General features: G+C 38.6%; 1 protein-coding gene and 1 pseudogene across 9 annotated transcripts in view; one reads left to right on the top strand and one right to left on the bottom strand.

Annotated features, from left to right (window-relative positions):
- Positions 1-25,793, top strand: part of ATRX (ATRX chromatin remodeler) — a 298,228-nt gene that overhangs the window by 209,254 nt on the left and 63,181 nt on the right. The window contains exon 26 of one of the 9 annotated variants that reach the window (XM_055438645.2): positions 17,245-19,653. The exons of the other annotated variants lie outside the window; for them this stretch is intronic. Coding sequence (XP_055294620.1) covers positions 17,245-17,390 — 146 coding nt within the window. The 3' untranslated portion in view covers positions 17,391-19,653. Of the gene's footprint in view, positions 1-17,244; positions 19,654-25,793 lie in introns of those variants that run through there. 9 annotated transcript variants of the gene reach the window in all.
- Positions 9,073-9,620, bottom strand: LOC148773340 (large ribosomal subunit protein uL16-like; annotated as a pseudogene).

The following is a 25,793-nucleotide window of genomic DNA, read 5'->3' as shown; positions in this document are numbered from 1 at the left end:
TCTTTTTCCTTTGTAATTCTTCATAATCTATATTTATTGTCTACTTTAGATTTCCCTTGTATCAGGTACAGTTGCGTCATCTACTTCGTTTCTCTTTCTTTCTTTCTCTTGTGCATGAGTATAAACTCAGTGAAAGTCTTCCACTGAACTTCCCAGTGGCTTAATTTCTCTTTACTTGTATCTACATTTGAAGGATGAGTACTCAGGATCCACATTCTCCTAGAGTAGTCTGACTAGATGTTTAGAAACTCGAGTGCTAGGAACAGATAGCTGAATATTTAAAATATCCAGTATAAATAACTCTAAATATGTGGCATTTGTGAATCATGGAGCAAAGTATAGACCATCTGTGAAGAGAACGGAGATATGGCTGTCAGCTCAGTGGATGATCCTATGAACAGACAAGCTTAGCTGGTCTCATGCCCGCAGCTGAACAAATTTGGTGAATCCCTGATAAACATTTCTCTCTTCATTACCTGCTTAGAATAGACAGATGGCAGCCTAACAACAGACCTTGGCTTACTTCTCTTAGAAATCAGGGGAGTAGTATAAATTAAATTACAAAATTTCTTTTCTTCTTATTTTTAAAATTTAGTTAATTTATTTATTTTTCTTTTTGGTGACATTGGGTCTTCGTTGCAGGGCCTGGGCTCTGTAGTTGTGGTGTGCAGGCTTAGTTGCCCTGCGGCATGTAGGAACCTAGTTCGCTGATTAGGGCTTGAACCCATGTCCCCTGCACTGGGAGGTAGACTCCCAACCACTGGACCACCAAAGCAGTCCCTCTTTTCTTTTTTTTGTCCCCTGCTAAGGGCTTCCCTGGTGGCTCAGAGGTTAAAGCATCTGACTGCAATGTGGGAGACCTGGGTTCAATCCCTGGGTTGGGCAGATTCCCTGGAGAAGGAAACGGAAACCCACTCCAGTATTCTTGCCTGGACAATCCCATGGACGACGGAGGAGCCTGGTGGGCTACAGTCCATGGGGTCGCAAAGAGTCGGACACGACTGAGTGAGCGACTTAACCTTAACCTATCCCATAATGGAGAAGGAAATGGCAACCCACTCCAGTACTCTTGCCTGGAAAATCCCATGGGTGGAGGAGCCTGGTAGGCTGCAGTCCATGGGGTCGCAAAGAGTCTAACATGACTGAGCGACTTCACTTTCACTTTTCACTTTCACACATTGGAGAAGGAAATGGCAACCCACTCCAGTATCCTTGCCTGGAGAATCCCAGGGCCAGGGGAACCTGGTGGGCTGCCATCTATGGGGTCGCACAGAGTCGGACATGACTGAAGCGACTTAGCAGCAGCAGCTATCCCATAAAGACAGCTTAGCAGTGTTCATCTTCCAACTAGATTTAAAGTATACTTAAAGGAATGGTTAAAGTTTAAGGTAATGGGAATCTCCTGCTATTTTCTCCTCTGGTCTCCTGATCTGCATTTCACTTAAATTTTCCTTAGTCTTTCATCTCATAATTAGAAATAAATAACTCATAGTTTATGTGTTCCTGGGAATTATTTTTCCTAAAATACTCTTGTTGAAGTTTTTCTTTTAACTTATGGTTAAGAGAAAAGAGAGTAGACTAACCAGTATGTATCATACTGTGCTCTAAATGGGTTGCATAGAAGTATGTTGAGGTATAGATCCCTTCATCAGTTGGAAGTACAGATGGGGTTGCTTTCAGAAATGAGGAGCTTCTTCCAGTTTTCCAGTTGTGCTATTATAAGTATTAGGTTGGTACAAACGTAATTAATGGTTGCAGACAGTGAATTTTAAATCATTATAACAAGGCTCAAACATATTTTTATTAATCAAAATAGGAACCATTAAAATCAATGCAGTTTTGCCAACGAGAAATAAGTTTGCTTATTCCTGTAACATGAAAATCCATGCTTCAGGATTCGATGATTTCTTGGAAAACATTTTCTGCCTTCTGCTGGGTGTGGAAGCATTTTCCGTGGAAAAAGTTGTTGAGATGCTTGAAGTAGTGGTAGTCTGTTGGCAAGAGGTCAGGTGAATGTGATGGATGAGGGAAAAAGCCCAATTCATTCAACTTTTGAAGCATTGGTTGTGCGATGTGCAGTCAGGCATTGTCATGGAGAAGAATTGGGTCATTTCTGTTAATCAGTGCTACTTGTAGGCATTGCAGTTTTTGGTGCATGTCATAGATTTGCTGAGCATACTTCACAGGTGTAAATGGTTTCTTTGGTATTCAGAAAGCTGTAGTGGATCAGATGGGCAGTAGACTGCCAATCAGTAATCATGACATTTTTTTTGGTGCAAGTTTGACTTTGGGAAGTGCTTTGGAGCTATTTCTTGGTCCAACTGCTGAGCTGCTGCTGCTGCTGCTAAGTCGCTTCAGTCATGTCCAACTCTGTGCGACCCCATAGGCGGGCTCCCCCGACCCCACCAGGCTACCCCGTCCCTGGGATTCTCCAGGCAAGAGCACTGGAGTGGGTTGCCATTTCATTCTCCAATCCATGAAAGTGAAAAGTGAAAGTGAAGTCACTCAGTCGTGTCTGACTCTTAGTGACCCCATGGACTGCAGCCTACCAGGCTTCTCTGCCCATGGGATTTTCCAGGCAAGAGTACTGCAGTGGGAACTGCTGAGCTGGTCATCGTCAATTGTCATACAAAATCCAGTTTTTGTCACATATTGCAATCTGTTTGATTAATGGTTCATTGTTGTTGCATAGAATAAGAGAAGATGAAACTTTAAAACGATTTTTTTGATTTTTGGTCAGCTTATGAGGCACCCACTTATCGAGCTTTTTCACCTTTCCAATTTGTTTCAAATGCTGAACGACCATAGAATGGTTGACGGTGAGTTCTTCGGCAAGTTTTTACGTAGTTGAAAGAGGACTGGCTTCAGTGATCCTCTCAGTTATTCGTTGTCAACTTCTGATGGCCAGCCACAGTGCTCCTCATCTTCAAGGCTCTCATTTCGTTTGCAAAACTTCTTGAACCACCACTGTACTTTACATTCATTATCAGTTCCTGGGCCAGATGTGTTGTTGATGTTGTGAGTTGTCTCCACTGCTTTATGACTCATTTTGAACTCAAATAAGAAAATTGCTTGAATTTGCTTTTTGTCTAACATCATTTCCCTAGTCTAAAATAAATATAAAATAGTAAGTCATTACTCATTAGCAAAATCCATAAAGCAGGAAATGCACATTAAAATGATGACCACATTTATTTAGAATGTATTCCAGTATCAAAAGGCAGATTTCAACAATGCACAAACTGCAGTTACTTTTGCACCAACCTAATACTATCACTTTCCATATTTGCTGAAATATGGAAAAGACTATAAAGAACTGGAGCAAAGAGTAGGTTGCTACATATTATGAACATAAACGCAGACAGGGAAAGCTGTGGGTTCCAAATGACAGACTTCACCTGTTCTCTAGTGTGTAGCTCTCTGTGGTCAAATAGAAGTCATTCATATATGGATGTATTTCACTTTTTGCAGCTCTCTGCATGTATAGTTGATTGGAAACATTTTTAGAACAAATAGATGATAAAAATCCAGTTTTATTCTTTAGATCTAGATCTATATAAGGCCGAGTAGATAACAGCATATGGTCATAGGTACATGGTATATATTATTTATTTATTGGCCATGCTTTGTGACTTGCAGGATCTTAGTTTCCAGACTAGGGATCCAACCTGGGCCCTGGCACTGAAAGTGCCAAGTCCTAACCACTGAACTGCCAGGAAATTCCCCCCAAAATCACTTTCTTATAGTAAATGTAAAACCTGAATTGGAAGTATTAAGGAACCAACATGTTGCACCTGGAAATGGAAATGAGTAGATGGCTGTAATTGTGCTATCATTTTTCACTACATATTTCACTTTCCTTTAAAGAGTTGATATTTGCATTAGCTTTCTGATCTTTTTGAGAAACAGGATCTTGAATAAGTCATTTAAGTTTATCTTACAGCATCTACATCTTTGTGCTTTAGTTTAGTATCATATTAGGATACTTTGTGAGGAGGAAATGACTGTATATAAACTACTTGAAAATATTTGATTTATTATTATTTCACAGCAAACATACCTTGTTTTATTGTACTTCACAGATACTGTGTTTTTCACAAATTGAAGTTTGGTGGCAACTCTATGTTGAATTCATCTATTGGCACCATTTTTACAATAATATTTGTTCACTTTGTATCTGTGTGTCACATTTTGGTAATTCTCACAGTATTTCAAACTCTTTTGTTACTATTATGTTTGTTATAGTGCTCTGTGATCAGTGATCTTTGATGTTACAATTGTAATTGTTTTGGGGAGCCATGAGCCGCACCCAGGTAAGATAGGCAACTTAATTGATAAATATTGCGCTGTTCAGGTTCTGACTGATCTACCAAATGGCCTTTCCCCTGTGTCTCCCTCTCTCCTCAGGTCTCCCTATCCACTAAGACACAAAGTATTGAAATCAGGCCAATTAATAACCCTACAATGGCCTCTAAATGTTCAAGTGAAAGAAAGACTCATTTGTGTCTCACTTTAAATAAAAAGCTAGAGATGATTAAGTTTAATGAGGAAGACATGTCGAAAGCCAAGATAAGCCAAAACTAGGCCTCTTGTACCAAACAGCTAGTAGCCAGGTTGTAAATTCAAATGCAAAGTTCTTGAAGGAAATTAAAAGTGCTACTCCACTGAACACATGAATGATAAAAAAGTGAAACAGGTCAATTGCTGATATGGAGAAAGTTGTAGTGGTCTGGATAGAAGATCAAACCAGCCATAACACTCTCTTAAGCTAAAAATCCTAATCCAGGGCTTGACCCTAACTCTCTTCAATTGTAAGAAGCATGAGAGAGGCAAGGAAGCTGCAGCAGAAAAGTTTGGAGCTAGCAGAGGCTGGTTCAGAGGTTTAAGGAAAGAAGCTATCTGCATAACATAGCAGGACAAGGTGAAGCAGCAAGTGGTGATGTAGAAACTGCAGCAAGTCATCCAGAGAATCTAGCTAAGATAATTCATGAAGGTGGTTGCACTAAACAACAGGCTTTCAGTGGAGACAAAATGGTGTTCTATTGGAAGAAGATGTCATCTAGGACTTTCATAGCTAGAGAGGAGAACTGGATGTCCACCGTCAAAGTGCCAAAGAACAGGCTGACTCTTATTACGAGCTAATGCAGCTGGTGACTTCAAATTGAGGCAGTACATTCTGAAAATCTTAGGCCCCTTAAGAATTTTGCTAAACCTACTCTGCCTATGCTCTGTATATAGAACAACAAAACCTGCATAGCCTCACATCTGTTTCCAGCATCATTTACTGAGTATTTTAAGCTCCCTGTTGGACTGACTGGTCAGAAAAAAACATTCCTCTGAAAATATTACTGCTCTTGGTCACCCAGGAGCTCTGATGGAGATGTACAATGAGGTTAATGTTGTTTTCAAGCCTGCTAACATAGCGTTCTTTCTGCAGCCCATGGACCAGGGAGTCATTTCGACTCTCAAGTCTTATTATTTAAGGAGTACCCTTTGTAAGTCTATAAGTACCATAGACAGTGATTCCTCTGATGGATCTGAGAGTCAGTTGAAAACCACCTGGAAAGGACTCAACATTCTAGGTACCATTAAGAACATTTGTGACTCATGGGAAGAGTCCAAAATATGAATAATAACAGGAGTTGGGAAGAAGTTGATTCCAACCCTCATGGATGCCTTTGAGGAGTTCAAGACTTCAGTGGCGGAAGTCACTGCTGATGTGGAAATATTATAGCAAGAGAACTAGAGTTAGAATTGGAGCCTGAAGATGTGACTGAATTGCTGCAATCTCATTATAAAACTTTAAGAGATGAAGAGTTGCTTCTTGTGGATGAGCAAAGAGAGTAGTTTCTTGAGATGGAATATGCTCCTAATGAAGATGCTGTGAAGATGGTGGAAAATACAGCATAGACTTGAGAACCTTTCTTAAACTTAGTTGATAAATCCACGGCAGGGTTTGAGAGGATTGACTTCAATTTTGAAAGAAAGTCTACTGTGAATAAAATGGTGTCACACAGCATCACATGCTACAAAGAGACCGTTCATGGAAGGAAGAGCTATTATTGATGCAGCAAACTTCATTTTTTATGGAATTGCCACAGCCACCCCATTATCAGGAACCATCAGCAGCCATCAACATGGAGGCAAGACTCTCTACCAGCCAGAGCAATTATGATTCACTTCAGTGAGATGAAGGTTAGCATTTTTTAGCAATAAGTACTTTTTAATTAAGATATGTGCATTGTTTTTTTAAGACATAATGGTATTGTATACTTATAGACTACAGTATAGTATATAAGGGCTTCCTAGGTGAAGCTAGTGGTAAAGAACCCATCTGCCAGTGCAGGAGACATAGAGATGTAGGTTCGATCCCTGGGTCAGGAAGATCCCCTAGAGGAGGGCATGACAACTCACTCTAGTATTCTTGCGTGGAGAATCCCACAGATAGAGGAGCCTGGTAGGCTATGATCTATAGGTTTGCACAGTTAGACACGACTGAAGTGACTTAGCAAAAAGCATAGTATATAAACATAACTTTTACAAGTTCTGGGAAACCATGAAGTCATGTGACTCACTTTATTGTGCTATTTGCTTTATTGTGATAGTCTGGAACTGAACATGCAGTATCTCTGAGTTATGCACTTGTTTTCAGAGTAGGCTTTATCAGTGAGTATTTATATTTGAAAACAAAGTAGATTGAGGAATATGGTTGCATAGGAAGACCCTCTTTTTACCTACTCTGCTGAGCACACTGATCTACACCTACATATAGCACACTTCTTCTTGAAGAAGATCTGAGGGCCCAATATGCTGGTACTGCCAATCGAAGAACCACATGGAAACTAGTAGGAAAATCAGAGACACAGTATCCATGGGAATCTCTCCTCTTTCAGGATGATCTACAGTAGAAAGTTATACTTGTATGGGAGCATTCCCTGTGTAGACCACTTGTGCCTAAAGGCTTTGGCAGGCTGGCTGGGGCTGCAGTGGGCACCAGTAGGGGTTAATCCCTGGGGAAAAATATGCCCAATACTGCAGTGGTGGGACTGCAGTAGAAAGTTATATTGCTGAGGCATCTAAATGCAGACTCGCTCTGGGACACAGTGAAAAAACTTTAAAGGCACCTAGAGTATATGTAATGGAGAAGGCAATGGCACCCCACTCCAGTACTCTTGCCTGGAAAATCCCATGGACGGAGGAGCCTGGTAGGCTGCAGTCCATGAGGTCGCTGAGTCGGACATGACTGAGCGACTTCACTTTCACTTTTCACTTTCATGCATTGGAGAAGGAAATGGCAATCCACTCCAGTGTTCTTGCCTGGAGAATCCCAGGGATGGGGGAGCCTGGTAGGAGGCCGTCTATGGGGTCACACAGAGTCGGACACGACTGAAGTGACTTAGCAGCAGCAGCAGCAGCAGCAGAGTATATGTAAAGGAAATATGTTTACTAACCCTGAAGTTGCTGCCAAAATAATAGGGAACTGCTGAAGGTCTGGGTTGGGGTAGGAGGCACTGATGATCACCATTGTCTGGAGTTGTCCTCCAGGACTCCTCCTGGCCTGTGACTGCTCTACCTCCACCTGCCCCATCAAGGTAGCTTATAGCACTCTTTAGGGATTGCTCCTGGACCATGTCCTCTCCAGCTCCAGCTATCCTTCTAAGGCAGCCTTATACACAGTAGTTCCCATGGGGCTGCCCCTGGACTGGACCTGCTCCAGGCTCTTCAGTCCCACCACTGCAGTATTGGGCATATTGTTCCCCAGGGATTAGCCCCTGTTGGTGCCCACTGCAGCCCCAGTCAGCTGGCCAAAGCCTTTAGGCCCAAGTGGTCTACACAGGGAATGCTCCCATACGAGGCCTCTTCAAGATTAGGAGACGTAGTTTTTTCTCTTAATTTATTGAAATGTAAAGGAAATAAAAATAATGAGATAGAGGAATGTGGTCCAAATGAAAGAACAAAATAAAACCCCAGTAAAAACTAAACCCCAGTGAAACAGACATAAGTAGTTTACCTGATAAAAAATTTGAAAGAAACTGTCCTAACGGTGCTCACCAAACAGGAGAAGATTGGAGGAATTCATTGAAAGCTTTAACAAAGACTTAGAAAATACAAGAAACAATCAGAGCTCAATACTGTAACTGAAATGAAAAAGTTAAACTTTATGGAATCAGAAGCAGATGAGATTACATAAAGGGACAAGCAATCTGATAGATAAAATAGTAGAAATTACCCCATAAGAATAGCAATAAGAAGGAAAGGAGTTTTTTCAAAAATGAGAGTATATGAGCCATCTGTGAGACATCAGCCATATTCACATTATGTGGTTCCCAGAAGGAAAGAGAGTAACAGAAAACTTACCTGAGAAATAATGGTGGAAAATATCCATACCTAGGGAAGGAAACAGATACCCAGGTATAGGAAACAGAGATCCCAAATAAGATGAACCCAGAGACTCATACCAAGGTACATCATATTTAAAATGGAACAAGGTTAAGGTAAAAAAGAGAATTTTCAAGACAAGAGAAAAACAGCTAATCATATATCAATAGAAGGGAACTCCTATAAGCCTATAAACTGATTTTAATGCAGAAACTTTGCAGTCCAGAACGGAGTGCCAGGATGTATTTAAAGTGCTGAAAGAATGAAAATTTACAATCAAGGATACTCTACCTAGCAAGGTTATGATTCAGGCTTGAAGGGGGCGATAAGGAGTTTTTCAGACAAGCAAACAAGTCTAAAGATGTTCATAACCAGTAAACTGGCCTTAAATATTAAAGGATCACTTTTAAGGATAAAGGAAAAGGTCACAACTAGAAATAAAATCTATGAAAGAAAAAGAATCACTGGTGACGGAAAATATATAGTAAAGGAATTAGATCAGTCACTTTTAAAAGCTAGTATGAAAGTTCAAAGAAAAAGTAGTAAAAAGAATATCTGGTATAAGTAAGTAGTTACGGGATATACAAAATAAAAAGAAATTAAATATAACAACAAAAAATAAAATGTGCCAGGCAAGTGAAAATGGAGTGCTTTTTTTTTTGCTTGATTGATTGACAGACTGGAAAGGAAGATTTAATGGTGGGCTTGAACAAGCAGTGGAGAACGCCAAGGCTGTTGTGGTTCTGTGACCTGCCATTTGTCCAGGGGGCCATAATTAATGATGTATTTGACCCCACAGCCAAGTGGGATGAGTTGCTTTTCTGCCACCATCTGTTCAAATTCATTGACTTTAAACTTAGTAAATCCTCACCTTTTGGACAGGTGAATCTTCTGTTGGCTACGGAACTAGAACTTGGCCCTGTGTAGGGCTTTAGTCATGTGTTCCTATTCTTCAGCTTGGTGCTGATGGACATGATGACTTGACGAATGTGTACTGTGGCCACTATGTCCTGGGGTGTTCCAAAGGCAGCCTGCATACCTTCTTAAAGCTTGTCAGCCTTGGCACAGGACACTGTCTTGTTGATGCAGATATTGTGGAAGGGTGATGTGTTTGGACGTGGAAACCATCTTTGGCATAGCTTTTCACCATGTACTTAGCACAAGTAGGGGCAGCCTCCAATGGAGAACTACTTATACTCATCTGACACCATATGACCACAGAGTGGGAACTTTTGCCTCATGGTAACCACAAATCAAAAATAGCTACAGTGGATACAAAAAAAATAAAAGAATCCAAATGTGAAACTAAAGAAATTCATCAAAAAACAAGGGAAGAAACAAAGAGAGTAACACTGGAACAGAGAAGAACTGAAAACATAAACAGAAAACAAGTATCAAAATGGCAATAACTACATACCTGCCATAATTATTTTAAATGTAAATTGACTAAGTGCTTCAATCAAAAGACATAGGGTAGCTGAATGGATAAAAAAGTATGACCTATCAATATGCTGCCTATAGCAGACTCCTCAGATCTGAAGACACACATAAACCAAAAAAGAAGAGATTAAAAGAAAGATACTCCATGCAAATGGAAAAGTAAAGAATGTTAGGATAGTAATATTTATATCAGACAAAATAGATTTTTAAACAAAAACTATAACAAAAGACAAGAAAGGGCATGCCAGTAATAGAGGACTTTAATAACCCACTTACTTTAATGGATAGACCATCTAGACTCTAAATTGGTAAAGGACATATTTGGCAAGATGAATTTAATTGATATAGATCGTTTCATTCAACAGTAGCATAATACACATTCTTTTCAAGTATACATGGAATATTTCTCAGGACAGATCACATATTATGTCAAAAAACAAGCCTTAATAAATTTAAGAAGATTGGAATCATATCAAGCATCTTTTTAGATCACAGTGGCATGAAACTGGAAGTCAAGTAGAAGAAGAAAACTAGAGAAAAGCAGTAACATATGGAGGTTAAAAAACATGCTACTGAACAAGTAGTGGATCAACAAAGAAACCAAAGAGGAAATTAAAAAATGCTTTGAGACAAATGGAAATGGAAACACAACATTACAAAATCTATGGGATGAAGCAAAAACAATTCTAAGAGAAAAGTTCATAGGGATACAGGCCTACTAGGAGAAATAAGAAAAATGTCAAATAAATCATGTAAAGGTACATTTAAAGGAACAAGAAAAAGGGCAGCCTAAGTCCAGTGTTTGTGGAAGGAATAAAATAATGAAGATTAGAGTGGAAAGAATGGAAATTGAGACTAAAAAAGTAAAATTCAATGAAATTTAGTGTTTTTTTAAAAAAATATAAAATCAAACATTTAGCCAGACTTATAAAAAAAGAGAGCCTAAATAAATAAAATTAGAAATTAAAAGAGAAGTTACAACTAACATCAACAAAATAAAAAGAATGATAAGAGAGTACTAAATTGTGTGGCAACAAATTAGACAACCTTTTAGAAATGGATAAATTTCTAGAATTGCATAATCTTCTAAGACTGAATCATGAAGAAATCGAAAATCTGAATAGACCTTATACTAGTAACAATATTGAACCTGTAGTTTAAAAACAAAAGTCCAGATACAATGGCTTCACAGGTGAATTTGTGGGTTCCATCACTGGGTCGAGAAGATCCCATGAAGGAAAGCATGGCAACCAACTCCAGTATTCTTGCCTGGAGAATCCCATGGACAGAGGAACCTGGTGGGCTACAGTCCACAGGGTCACTAAGAGTTGGAAGCGACTTAGAACAACAATAACAAATGGTAATTTTACTTTTTTTTTTTTTTTTGAGGAACCTCCGTTCTGTTCTCCACAGTGACTGAAACAGTTTACATTCCCACCAACAGTGCAAGTGTTCCTTTTCTTCCCATTGTCGCCAGCATTTACTGTTTATAGATTTTTTGATGATGACCATTCTGACTGGTGTGAGGTTGTACCTTATTGTCATTTTGACTTGCATTTCTCTAATAATTAGCAGTGTTGAATATCTTTTCATATGTCTATTGGACACATATATTTCTTCTTTGGGAAAATGTCTGTTTACGTCTTCCACCCATTTTTGATTGAACTGTTTGTTTTTTGATATTGAGCTCTATGAGCTATTTGTATAGTTTGGAGATTAATCATTTGCAAAGAGCATTGGGGTGCGTGTATCTTTCTGAATTATTTTCCTCTGGATATATCCCCAGAAATAGAATTTGAGAGCCATCACTACGAACAAAGTTAGTGGAAGTGATGGAATTCCAGTTGAGCTATTTCAAATCATGAAAGATGACGCTGTGAAAGTGCTGCACTCAATGTGCCAGTAAATTTGGAAAACTCAGCAGTGGCCACAGGACTGCAAAAGAACAGTTTTCATTCAAATTCCAATGAATGCTCATACTACCGCACAATTGCACTCATCTCTCACGCTAGTAAAGTAATGCTTAAAAAATTCTCCAAGCCAGGCTTCAGCAATACATGAACCGTGAACTTCCAGATGTTCCAGCTGGTTTTAGAAAAGGCAGAGGAACGAGAGGTCAAATTGCCAACATCCGCTGGATCATGGAAAAAGCAAGAGAGTTCCAGAAAAACATCTATTTCTGCTTCATTGACTATGCCAAAGCCTTTGACTGTGTGGATCACAATAAGCTGTGGAAAATTCTAAAAGAGATGGGAATACCAGACCACCTGACCTGCCTCTTGAGAAACCTGTATGCAGGTCAGGAAGCAACAGTTAGAACTGGACATTGAACAGCAGACTGGTTCCAAATCGGGAAAGGAGTACATCAAGGCTGTATGTTGTCACCCTGCTTATTTAACTTCTATGCAGAGTACATCATGAGAAACACTGGGCTGGAGGAAGCACAAGCTGGAATCAAGTTTGCCGGGAGAAATATCAATAACATCAGATATGCAGATGACACTACCCTTATGGCAGAAAGTGAAGAAGGACTAAAGAGCCTCTTGATGAAAGTGAAAGAGGAGAGTGAAAAATTTGGCTTAAAGCTCAACATTCAGAAAACTAAGATCATGGCATCCACTCCCATCACTTCATGGTAAATAGATGGGGAAACAGTGAAAGCAGTGGCTGACTTTATTTTTCTGGGCTCCAGAATCACTGCAGATGCTGATTGCAGCCATGAAATTAAAAGATGCTTACAAAAGTTTTGACCAACCTAGATAGCATATTAAAAAGCAGAGACATTTTCCAACAAAGGTCTGTCTAGTCAAGGCTGGATGGTTTTTCCAGTGGTCATGTATGGATGTGAGAGTTGGACTATAAAGAAAGCTGAACAGCGAAGAATTGATGCTTTTGAACTGTGGTGTTGGAGAATACTCCTGAGAGTCCCTTGGACTGCAAGGAGATCCAACCAGTCCATCCTAAAGGAGATAAGTCCTGGGTGTTCATTGGAAGGACTGATGCTGAAGCTGAAACTCCAATATTTTGGCCACCTGATGCGAAGAGATGACTCATTTGAAAAGACCCTGATGTTGGGAAAGATTGAAGGCAGGAGGAGAAGGGGATGACAGAGGGTGAAATGGTTAGATGGCATCACTGACTCAATGGACATGAGTTTGGCTAAACTCCGGAAGTTGGTGATGGGCAGGGAGACCTGTAGTGCTGTGATTCATAGCGTCGCAAAGAGTCGGGCACGACTGAGCGACTGAACTGAACTGAGGGACTGACATGCTGTTCTCCATAGTATCTGTACCAATTTACATTTCCACCTACTGTGTATAAGAGGGTTCCCTCTTCTACACACCCTCTACAGCATTCTTTAAATTTTAAAAAGAAAATGTAGGTTCTATTATTTTTAATGACTTTATTTTATGCATTGATTGATTGATTTTTGGCAGTACTGGGTCTTCGTTGCTGCTCATGGTCTTTCTCTAGTTATGGCAAGCAGGGGCTACTTTCTACTTGCAATGTGCGGTTTTCTCATAGCAGTGGCTTCTTTTGTTGTGGAGCACAGGCTCTACTTTCACAGGCTCCAGTATTTTTAACTGGCAGGCTCTAGAACACAGGCTCACTGGTTATGGTTTACAGGCTTAGTTGCCCCAAGGCATGTGGAATCCTCCTGGACCTCCAGGGATCGAACTTGTGTGCCCTGCATTGGCAGGCAGAGTCTCAACCAGTGGACCATGAGGGAAGTCCTCTAGCATTTATTGTTTGTAGATTTTTTGGTGTCAGCCATTCTGAGAACTGTAGGGTGATATAAATTGTAGTTCTGATTTGCATTTCTTGAAAATGAGTGATGTTGAGCATCTTTTCACATGTTTGTGGGCCATCTGTGTGTTTTTTTTAGAGAAATGTCCGCTTATGTCTTCCACCCATTTATTGGTTGGGTTGTTTTTTTTTTTTTTTTATATCGAGCTACATGAACTACTTGTATATTTTTAAGATTAATCCTTTGTCAGTTGTTTCATTTGCAAATATTTTATCCCATTCTGAGTGTTGTCTTTTCATCTTGTTTTTTGTTTCCTTTCCTATGCAAAAGCTTTTATGTTTAATTAGGTCCCATTTGTTTATTTTCATTACTCTAGGAGATAGAATCTTGCTGTGATTTATGTCAAAGACTGTTCTGGCTTGTTTTCGTCTAAGTTTTTAGTAGTGGCTTTGCATTTAGGTCTTTAATCCATTTTGTGTACGCTGTTAGGGCGTGTTCCACTTTTATTCTTTTACACACAGCTGTTCAGATTTCCCAGCACCATTTACCTAACAGACTGTGTTTTACTGTGGTATATACTTGCCTCGTTTGTCATAGATTAGGTGACCATAGGTGCATGGATTTATTTCTCAACTTTCTATCCTGTTCCGTTGATCTATATTTCTGTTTTTGTGACAGTATGGTAATACCTTGATTATTGTAACTTTGTGGTATAGTCTAAAGTCGGGGAGCCTCATTTCTCTGGCTCTGTTTTTCTTTCTCAAGATTCCTTTGTCTATTAGGGGTCTTTTGTGTCTGCATACAAATTTTGAATTATGTGAAAAATGCCATTGGTAATTTGATGGAGACTTCATTCATTCTGTAGATTGCTTTGAGTAGTATAGTAATTTTCACAATATTGATTCTTTTAATCTAAGAACATGGTATATCTCTTCCATCTGTTTGTGTCATCTTTGATTTCTTCAGTGTTTTGTATTTTTTGCATTCAAGTCTTTTGCCTCCTTGCTATGCTGTGTGCTGTGCTTAGTCACTCAGTCGTGTCTGACTCTTTGCGACCCCATGGACTGTATGTAGCCTGCCAGGCTCTTCTGTCCATAGGGATTCTTCAAGCAAGAATACTGGAGTGGGTTGCCATGCCCTCCTCCAGGGGATCTTCCCAGCCTAGGGATCGAACCCAGGTCTCCCACATTGCAGGTGGATTCTTTACCAAGTGAGCCACCATGGAAGCCCTTTGATTCCTTAGGTATGTTTATTCCTAGGTACTTGATTCTTTTTGTTGTGATGGTAAATGGGATTCTTTCCTTAATTTCTCCTTCTGATCCTTCATTATCAGTATATAGGAATTTAAGAGATTTCTGTGTATTAATTTTATATCTTGCAACTTTAATAATTCATTGGTTACCTCTAGTAATGTTCTGGTGGCATCTTTATGATTTTCCATGTATGTTATCTGTACACAGTGACAGTTTTACTACTTCTTTTCCAATTTGGATTCCTATCATTTTTCTTCTCTGATTAGTATGGCTACAACTTCCAAATCTGTATTGAAGAATAGGGGCAAGTGTTGACATCCTCATCACCTTCTTGATCTTAGAAGAAATACTTTCAGGTTTTCACCATTTAGAATAATGTTTGCAGTGGGTTTGTCATATATGGGCTTTATTATGTTGCAGTAGCTTCACTCTTTGCCTACTTTCTGGAGAGTTTTCATCAGAATTGAATATTAAATTTTGTCATTAACTTTTTCTGCATCTATTGAGAATATTATATGGTTTTTATATTTCTGTTTGTTAATATAGTGTATTGCATTGATTGATTTGTGTATCAAAGAATCCTTACATTCCTGGGATAAACACTACTTGATCGTGGTATGTGATTCTTTTAATGTGTTTGATTCCGTTGGCTAGTATTTTGTTGAGGATTTTTGCATCTATATTCTTCAGTGATACTGGCCTGCAGTTTTCTTTTTTTTGTGATCTTTGTCTGGTTTTGGTATCAGGTTGACAGTGGCCTCGTAGAATGAGTTTAGGAGTGTAGGAGTACCTCTGTACATAAGGCAAATGCTAACAGCTATAAAAGGGGAAATTGACAGTAAGATAGTAATGGTGGGGAACTTTAACACCCCAGTTACACCAGTGGGCATATAATCCCATATAGTTCATAAGGAAGCACAAGCCTTAAATGAGACATTAGAGCATTTAGAGCTTAATTGATATTTATAGGAAACTCCATCAAAAAACAGCCAAATACACTTTCTTCTCAAGTGCACACAGAACATTCTCCAGGATAGATCACATTTTGGATCACAAATCAAGCATCAGTAAATTTATGAAAACTGAAGTTGTATCAAGCATCTTTTCCAACCACAGTGCTATGAGATTAGTTATAAATTACAAGCAAAAACTGTAAAAACAACAACAACAACAACACAAACACATGGAGGCTAAATCATATGCTACCAGCTAACCAAGATATTACTGAAGAAATCAAACAGGAAATCAGAAAATATATAGCAACAAATGACAACAAAAACATGACAACACCAAATGTATGGAACACAGCAAAGGCAATTCTAAGAGGGACGTTTATAACAATATAATCCTACATTAGCAACTAGAAAAATCTCAAATGAAGAACTTACCATACATGAAAAGCAGTTAGAGAAATAAGAACAAAAAACCCCTGAATTTAGAAAGAAATCATAAAGAACAGAGTGGAAATAAATGAAAAAAAAATGAAGAAAACAATAGTAAAGATCAATAAAACTAAAGGCTGGTTCTTTGAGAAAATAAACAAAATTGATAAACCATTAGCCAAACTCATCAAGAAAAAAAAGGAGAGGACTCAAATCAATAAAATTAAACATGAAAAAGGAGAAGTTATAACTGACACTGCAGAAGTATAAAAAATCATAAGTGACTATTGCAAGCAAATATATGCCAATAAAATGGGCAACTTGGAAGAAATGGACAAATAGTTAGAAAGATACAACCTAGTCTTCCAGGACTGAACCAGGAAAAAATAGAAAATATGAAAAGACCAATCAGAACCAGGGAAATGGAAACTGTGATTAAAAATCTTCCAACATACAAAAGTCCAGGGCCAGATGGCTTCACAGGGAAATTCTGTCAAACATGTAGAGAAGAACTAACACCTATCCTTCTCAAATTCTTCAAAAATTGCAAAGGGAGGAATATTCCCAATGGCATTTTTAGACTGAACTAGAACAATCCTAAAATTTGTATGGAACCAGAAATGTACTGAATAGCCAAAGCAATAGAGAAGAATTACAAATCTGAAAATAACATGATTCCAGACTTAAAATTATACTATAAAACTTTAGTAATCAAAAAAATATAGTAGTAGCACAAAATCCAAGACATAGATCAATAGAACACAATAGGGAATTCAGAAAAAACTCGATTAAGCTTCTATATCCCATTAGAACATCCAGTGGGGAAAAGATAGTCTCTTGGAAAGATGTTGTTAGGAAAATTGGACAGCTATCTGCAAAAGAATGAAACTGGACCAGTTTCTTATACCACATACAAAAATCAACTCAAAATGGATTATAGACTTCCTAAGACCTTAAATTTTAAAATTCTTGAAAGAAAGCATAGGCAGTAGGCTCTTTGACATGGGTCTTAGAAATCTTTTTTTTGGATCTGTTTCCATAGGCAAGGACAATGAAAGTGAAATTAAAGAAATGAGACTACATCAAAGTAAAAAGATTTTCTACAGTGGAAGAAACCACCAACAAAATCCAAGGCAACTTACTGAATGGGAGAACATATTGCATATGATATACCCTATAAGGGGTTGATATCCACAGTATATATAGAAGTCATACAACTCAGTATCAAAAAACAATTAAAAACTGGCCAGAAGACCTGAATTGGTGTTTTTCCAAAGAAAACATACAGACGGTTGACAAGAACATGGAAAGACCCTCAACATCACAAATTATCAGCAGAATGCAAATCAAAAGCACAGTGAGATTCCACCACACACCTGTCAGAATGGCTATTATCAAAAATCAAGATACAACAAGTGTTGGTGAATGTGTGGAGAAAAGGAAACTGTTGTTCAGTGCTGTTGGGAAATGCAGCCATTATGAAATTATGAAGGTTCCCCAAAAAATTAAAAGAACTAACATTCACCACAAGATCCAGCATTTCCATTTCTGAAGAATACAAAGAGACTAAATAAAATATATATATGTAGCCCATGTTCACTGCAGCACTATTTGCAATAGCCAGCATATGGAGGCAGATAAGTGTCTATCAGTTGATGAATGGATAAAGATGGTGTGTGTCTGTCTGTGTGTGTGTGATGGGATAATATTCAGCCATAAAAAGTGAAATCTTGTCATTTTCGCCACATGGATAGACCTACAGGGCAAATGAAATAAGTCAGAGAAAGAAAAATAAATGCTCTGTGATTTCACTTATATGTGGAATGTAAAACACATAAATAACAAGCAAACAAAACTAATTAAGAACAAAATACTCAGATATCTATAGCAAACTGGTGGTTTCCAGAGGGAGGTACGTTGTGAGGGTGTGGATGAAATAGGTAAAGGGAATTAAGAGGTACAAAGATATACAAACTTCCTGCTATAAAATGAATAATTCATACGGATTTAATGTACACATAGGGAATATAGTCAATAATATTATAGCAACTTTGTACTTTGATGGATGGTAACTAGTCTTATTGTGGTTATCATTTCATAATGTATGAAGCATTTAATCACTGTTGTACACTTAAAAGCTAATTATAAGTCAATTAAAAGCAAAATGTCTATAATTTATTGTATGGGTATATTCTTTGTATATAATATAATATCATAATGTTAGCATTAACATAGCACATTTATTCATTCAACAAATGTTTATTGTATTCTTACTATGTGCCTGGTGCTGCTCAAGAATATCAATGTACAAAATACACTTACAGAGTTTACTATTCTATTAGTGCTGTTATTTATACATATAATATTTTAATGATATCCCACCTTTATTTCTAAGATTACAGTGTAGCTTTTTAATAAATATCCTTACTGTTCTCCATAGTGGCTATACTAATTTACATTGCCACCGGCAGTGTAGGAGGGTTCTTTTTCAAACCCTCTCTAGCATTTATGGTTTGTAGACTTTTTGATGATTCCCATTCTGACCAGTGTGAGGTGATGGAGGTTCCATAAAAAACTAAAAGCGTATGATCTTACAATCCCAGCCCTGCACATATATCAGGAGAAAAACTATAATTTGCAAAGATATGTGGACCTCAATGTTTATTGCAGCACAATTTGCAATAGCCAAGGCATGAAAGCAACCTAAATGTTGATAAATGGATAACGATGTGGTGTGTGTATGTGTATGTTGTTGTTTAGTTGTTTAGTCGCTTAGTCTTGTCTGACTCTTTCGCAACCCCATGGACCATAGCCCATGAGGCTCCTCTGTCCCTGGGATTTCCCATGCAAGGTAGAATACTGGAGTGGGTTGCCATTTCCTTCTCCAGGGGAAATTCCTGGCCCAGGGATCAAACCTGCGTCTTCTGGATTGGCAAGCGGATTATTTACCACTGAACCACCAGGGAATCCCATATATGTATATATAGTAGAATATTACTTAGCCATAAAAATTCATGAAATAATGCCATTTGCAGCAACATGAATGGACCTAGAGATTATCATACAGAGTGAAGTAAGTCAGAAAGACAAATACCATCTGATATAATTTTTATCTGGAAACTGAGAAAAGAAAAATAATACAGATAAACATATGCAAAACAGAAATAGACCTACAGACATATAAAATAAACTTGAGGTTACCAAAACAGAAAGGGGGATAAATTAGGAGTTTGGGATTAACATATAAGCTCAACATTCAGAAAACAAAGATCATGGCATCTGGTCCCATCACTTCATGGGAAATAGATGGAAAAACAGTGGAAACAGTGTCAGACTTTATTTTTTTGGGCTCCAAAATCACTGCAGCTGGTGATTGCAGCCATGAAATTAAAAGACGCTTACTCCTTGGAAGGAAAGTTATGACCAACCTAGATAGTATATTAAAAAGCAGAGACATTACTTTGCCAACAAAGGTCAATCTAGTCAAGGCTATGGTTTTTCCTGTGGTCATGTATGGATGTGAGAGTTGGACTGTGAAGAAAGCTGAGCGCCAAAGAATTGATGCTTTTGAACTGTGGTGTTGGAGAAAACTCTTGAGAGTCCCTTGGACTGCAAGGAGATCCAACCAGTCCATTCTAAAGGAGATCAATCCTGGGTGTTCACTGGAAGGACTGATGCTGAAGCTGAAACTCCAATACTTTGGCCACCTCATGCGACAAGTTGACTCACTGGAAAAGACTCTGATGCTGGGAAAGGTTGGGGGCGGGAGGAGACAGGGACGACAGAGAATGAGATGGCTGGATGGCATCACCGACTCTGTAGACATGAATTTGAGTGAACTCCGGGAGTTGGTGATGGACAGGGAGGCCTGGTGTGCTGTGATTCATGGGGTCGCGGAGAGTTGGACACGACTGAGTGACTGAACTGAACTGAACTGAACTACTATATATAAAACAGATATTTAACAAGGACCTATTGTATGGAATAGGGAACTGTACTCAATATTTTATAATAAACTATAAGGGAAAAGAATCTGAAAATATATATATATATACCTGAATCACTTTGCTGTACACCTGATACTAACATAGCATTGTAAATCAACTATGCTTTAATTAAAAAAGCTAAGAAGAATAAGGCATGAAGTGGTATCCTGAAAAGAGGATGGAGTCAGGAAAGAGATTCAGTTTTAGGAAGTAGTAAGAAGTATCTCTGATTCTTTAGTTCTGGTAGTCTTTTAATTTGTTATACATTTTGAAGATGATGATGATGACTTATTTATAGGTGAATTTATAGCCTAATTCTTTCAGTCATTCTCTAGAATCAAAAATATCTGGTGCATATCTAATACGCTGATTCAGTTCAGTTCAGTCGCTCAGTCGTGTCCAACTCTTAGCGACCCCTATGAACCACAGCACGCCAGGCCTCCCTGTCCATCACCAACTCCCGGAGTTCACTCAAACTCATGTCCATAGAGTCGGTGATGCCATCCAGGCATCTCATTCTCTGTCGTCCCTGTCTCCTCCTACCCTCAATCCCTCCCAGCATCAGAGTCTTTTCCAGTGAGTCAACTCGTCGCATGAGGTGGCCAAAGTATTGGAGTTTCAGCTTTAGCACAAGTCCTTCCAATGAACACCCAGGATTGATCTCCTTTAGAATGGACTGGTTGGATCTCCTTGCAGTCCAAGGGACTCTCAAGAGTCTTCTCCAACACCACAGTTCAAAAGCATCAATTCTTCGGCGCTCAGCTTTCTTCACAGTCCAAATCTCACATCCATACATGACCACGGGAAAAACCATAGCCTTGACTAGATTGACCTTTGTTGGCAAAGTAATGTCTCTGCTTTTTCATATGCTATCTAGGTTGGTCATAACTTTCCTTCCAAGGAGTAAGCGTCTTTTAATTTCATGGCTGCAATCACCAGCTGCAGTGATTTTGGAGCCCAAAAAAGTAAAGTCTGACATGGTTTCCACTGTTTCCCCATCTATTTCCCAAGAAGTGATGGGACCAGATGCCATGATCTTCGTTTTAAAGATAAGCAAAAGGTCCTGGTCTTCAGGCATGCTCGGTCTGGTGGGGAATGTTCTTCACTAGACTGGCAAATATGTTTCATTTTCAATAGAACCACTAAGTTTAGTAAGCGTAGAAACACCTGTGCTACCAAAACGGGATGGAGAGAGTATTCTTTAAGTTGCATTTAACAATAATCTACATTTCCAATGACTTCTCCCAATATTCATGTGTAGTAGAATTCTGGTGTAAAATGAAGTTCTAAAGAAATAAACAACTATAGTGTATCTTGCTGTAGATGTGGTGTTTAAATGTATATTTGTATTGCTTCAAGAAATTAGAGATAAAAGTTTTGCTTTCTGTTTGTTTGTATTTACTTTGTACCATACCTTGTAAACATTTTTTGATATCCAGGGTGGATATTTAAGAATGGCTTTGATTTATTAATTCACTGTTAATTGTCATGTATGCCTATACAATACAAAACTATAACAGAATGAATGATTATTCTGTGTCAATGATGAAATAAGAATATTCCGCATGTAATATCTATTTGTAGGTTTTAATTATATATTCAGGATAATTATGAACTGGAGTATCCCTTGTTTTGGGGGCCAGTTTTAATTTTTAGAGATTAAATATTGTCATTATATCCAATAGAATTAAAATTAGTATGAATCTGTTGTCGTTGCACAGAAATTTTCACCTGTGCTAAGTTTTGAGACTTCTTATTTTCTGCCACGTTTGAACCAGCTTTTTAATTGTTGACACTTTTACCATATATAAATTGCCTTTATTAAATTGGGTAACCATTGCTGAAGTTGTTTGCACATCTGTCGAAATGTAAAATTCCCAAAGGCACTGATTATTTGCCAGTTGACTAATTGTAGAAAGGAATTTTAATCAACATGCTTGATAAGCTATGTGTCAGGAGTCTTCCAAACCACCCCCAGGTTTGGTAACTCATAGGACTTAGCAGATACTCATATTTAGGACTATGGTTTATTACAGCAAAAGGACGTAAAGCAAAATTAGGAAAGAGAAAAGGCATATATGGATCAAAGTCCAGAGGAAAACAGGCATAATCTTCCAGGAGTCCTCTTCTAGGAGAGTCACACTGGATGTACTAATTTCTGCAGCAACATTTTATGGCAGTATGTGTGAAGTGTTGTCTACCAGAGGAGATCATTAAAAGCCAAGTACCCAAGGATTTTTACTGGGGACTGGTGACAACAGCACTGTCTGCCTGGCTTTTAGCAAATATCAGACTCCTGGAACAAAAATAGGCATTTTTTTTCTAGAAGCCTAGGGCCAATGATCCCTTCTTTTTCAGGGAAAATTTTACGTTAGTACACAGACTGTTTACCATTCAAATTCCCAGATGATAGACAAGGGTCACTCTCTTTTTTTTTAGCATTTTCCACCATTTACTCTTGTTATCAAAAATAGTTCAACTCTTCTTGCAAAACAAAAACAAAATAGTACATACTGGACACATACATCACATTTTTCTTCCTATGGCTTTAGCCCACCCCCACCCCACCAAAAGAGACAAAAAAAAAAAAATGCCCAACAACAACAAAAACAACTCTACCTGACCACATTCACAGAAAATGACACCAGGATACACTGCAAAACAGAAGGAGGTGTCATCTGCTCTGTGTCCAAAAGTTTCTTCTCCATGTCTTGTACTAGGTGAGTAACCATCATTGAACATGCTGTGTGCCAAATCAAAACAACTTCAGCATATGTCAGATCTCAGAAAAGATGGTGAACGTAGTAGAAACTGAAAATGTTCCAGCAGTATTTTTCTTTAAATAAGCACTGTCAAAGCAGCAACTCTTCTTTTAAATCATAAGGTCATTTCTTTACAACCTAGTCAGTCCTTGTTTTATTTGGGCTGTGTGTGCTCTTTCAAGCAACTGACTAGATTTCCCTTCGAAGGCTGTTCTGAGATGAAAGTTTTGTTGACTCTTGAAGGACAGTAAAATATACATGGAAATTTGTCAAGAAAAGAGGGAGGAATATAGTATAAGATACTCAAGTTAAGGCATACAATCATATAAATATGTGACACATTAGGTAGTAGTTTATTGTGATTTAAATATAAATGCATAATGAGGTCTGTAAAAGTAATGGGAATGCCAAAGAATGTTCAAACTACTGCACAATTGCATTCATTTCACATGCTTGCAAGGTAATGCTCAAAATCCTCCAAACTAGGCTTCAACAGTATATGAACTGAGAACCTCCAGATGTACAAGCTGGATTTAGAAAAGGCAGAGGAACAGAGATGAAATTGCCAACATCCCTTGGATCACAGAAGTAAGAGAATTCCAGGAAAGCATCTACTTCTGCTTCATTGACTACTCTAAAGCCTTTGACTCTGTGGATCACAACAAACTGGAAAATTCTTAAAGAGATGGGAATACCAGACCACCTTACCTGCCTCCTGAAAAACCTATATGCAGGTCAAGAAGCAACAGTTAGAATCAGACATGGAACAACAGACTGGTTCCAAATTGGGAAAGGAGTATATCAAGGCTGTATATTGTCACCTTGCTTATGTAACTTATATGCAGAGTACATCATGAGAAATGCCGGGCTGGATGAAGCACACACTGGCATCAAGATTGCTGGGAAAAATATTAATAACCTCATATATACAGATGACAGCACTCTTATGGCAGAAAGAGAAGAGGAACTAAAGAGCCTTTTGAAGAAGGTGAAAAAGGAGTGAAAAGGCTGGCTTAAAACTCAACATTCAGAAAACTAAGATCATGGCATCCAGTCTCATCACTGAATGACAAACAGATGGGGAAGCAATGGAAACAGTGAAAGATTTTATTCTCTTAGGTTCCAAGATCACTGAATGGTGACTGCAGCCATGAAATTAAAAGGCACTTACTTGGAAGAAAAGCTATGACAAACTTAGCTTATTAAAAGGCAAAGACATTACTTTGCCAACACAAGTCTGTATAGTTAAAGTTATAGTTTTTCCATTAGTCATGTATGGATGTGAGAGTTGGACCATAAAGAAGACTGAGTGCCAAAGAACTGATGCTTTTGGAGTGTGGTGTTGGAGAAGACTCCTGAGAGTCCCTTGGACTGCAAGGAGATCCAACCAGGTAATCCAAAGGGAAATCAACCCTGAGTATTCATTGGGAGGCCTATTGTGGAAGCTGAAGCTCCAATAGTTTGGCCAGCTGAGGCGAAGAAACAACTCATCAGAAAAGACCCCGATGCTGGGAAAGATTGAAAGCAGGAGGAGAAGGGAACGACAGAGGATGAGATGGTTGGATGACATCACCAACTCGATGAACATGAGTTTGAGTTAGCTCCGGGTGATGGTTAAGGACAGGGAAACCTGGTGTGCTGCAGTGCATTGGGTTGCAAAGAGTTGGAGATGACTTAACTGAACAACAATAACAACGAAAGTAATGGAAATTACTAGGACCCAGACAAAAAGAAGAAACTGAATTTAAACAGTAAGGTCAAGAAGATATGCTATGGAAGCTCTGGGGATGGGCTCGTCTTGAGAGTAACTTTGGTTTTTACCTATCCAGGGTAAGATTCAAGCGCTGTATGAGGTGGAGAGTTCTTAGAAGTCAGATCAAAGCTGAATCTATTTAAAGGGTATGTATTCCATAGAAAAATAGGATACAAAAATATTTGCCCATCAATTCAGGGAGATGGCAAGAAATCTTATCTGTGTCACCCTGGCCTATGAGTTTCAAATGTAGTTCCCCTTGGATTCATAATCACGGGCTTTCCCTCACATAGTGTATGGTTTCAATTTATATTATCTACATAGTCTAAAAATCTCAAGCTGAAATACTAACCTCAAAAGTAATTCTGGGTTGGTGACCCTCTTGGAAGACCTGACAGATGCAAATGCAGAATCACTGTGGAATTGTATGATGTTAACCCAGGCTTAACATCACCCATTCCGGTCCATTTTAGTTCACTGATTCCTAAAATGTCAATGTTCAGTCTTGCCATCTCCTGTTTGACCACTTCCAATTTACCTTGATTCATGGATCTAACATTCCAGGTTTCTGTGCAACACAGTTGTTTGTAGCATTGGACTTTACTTCCGTCACCAGTCACATCCACAACTGGGCGTTGTTTTTGCTTTGGCTCTGTCTCTTCATTCTTTCTGGAGTTACTTCTCTACTCTTCTCCTGTAGCTTATTGGGCACCAACTAACCTGGGGAGTTCATCTTTCAGTGTCCTATCTTTTTGCCTTTTCATACTATTCATGGGGTTCTCAAGGAAAGAATACTGAAGTGGTTTGCCATTTCCTTCTCCAGTGGACCACGTTTTGTCAGAAGTCTCCATAATGACCTGTTCATCTTGGGTAGCCCTACACGGCATGGCTCATAGCTTCATTGAGTTAGACAAGGCTGTGGTCCATGTGATTGGTTAGTTTTTTGTGATTGTGATTTTCATTCTGGCTGCCCTCTGAGGGATGAGGATAAGAGACTTACTATGGAAGCTTCCTGATGGGAAAGACTGACTGAGGGGGAAACTGCATCTTGTTCTGATGGGCGGGACTATGCTCAGTAAATCTTATATCC

The sequence above is a fragment of the Moschus berezovskii genome, chromosome X, assembly GCF_049115385.1.
Source record: "Moschus berezovskii isolate FMDL1 chromosome X, NW_MosBer_1.0, whole genome shotgun sequence".
Classification (NCBI taxonomy): domain Eukaryota; kingdom Metazoa; phylum Chordata; class Mammalia; order Artiodactyla; family Moschidae; genus Moschus; species Moschus berezovskii.
The sequence above is the reverse complement of the archived record's forward strand: the minus strand, read 5'-3'. Positions and strand labels throughout refer to the sequence as shown.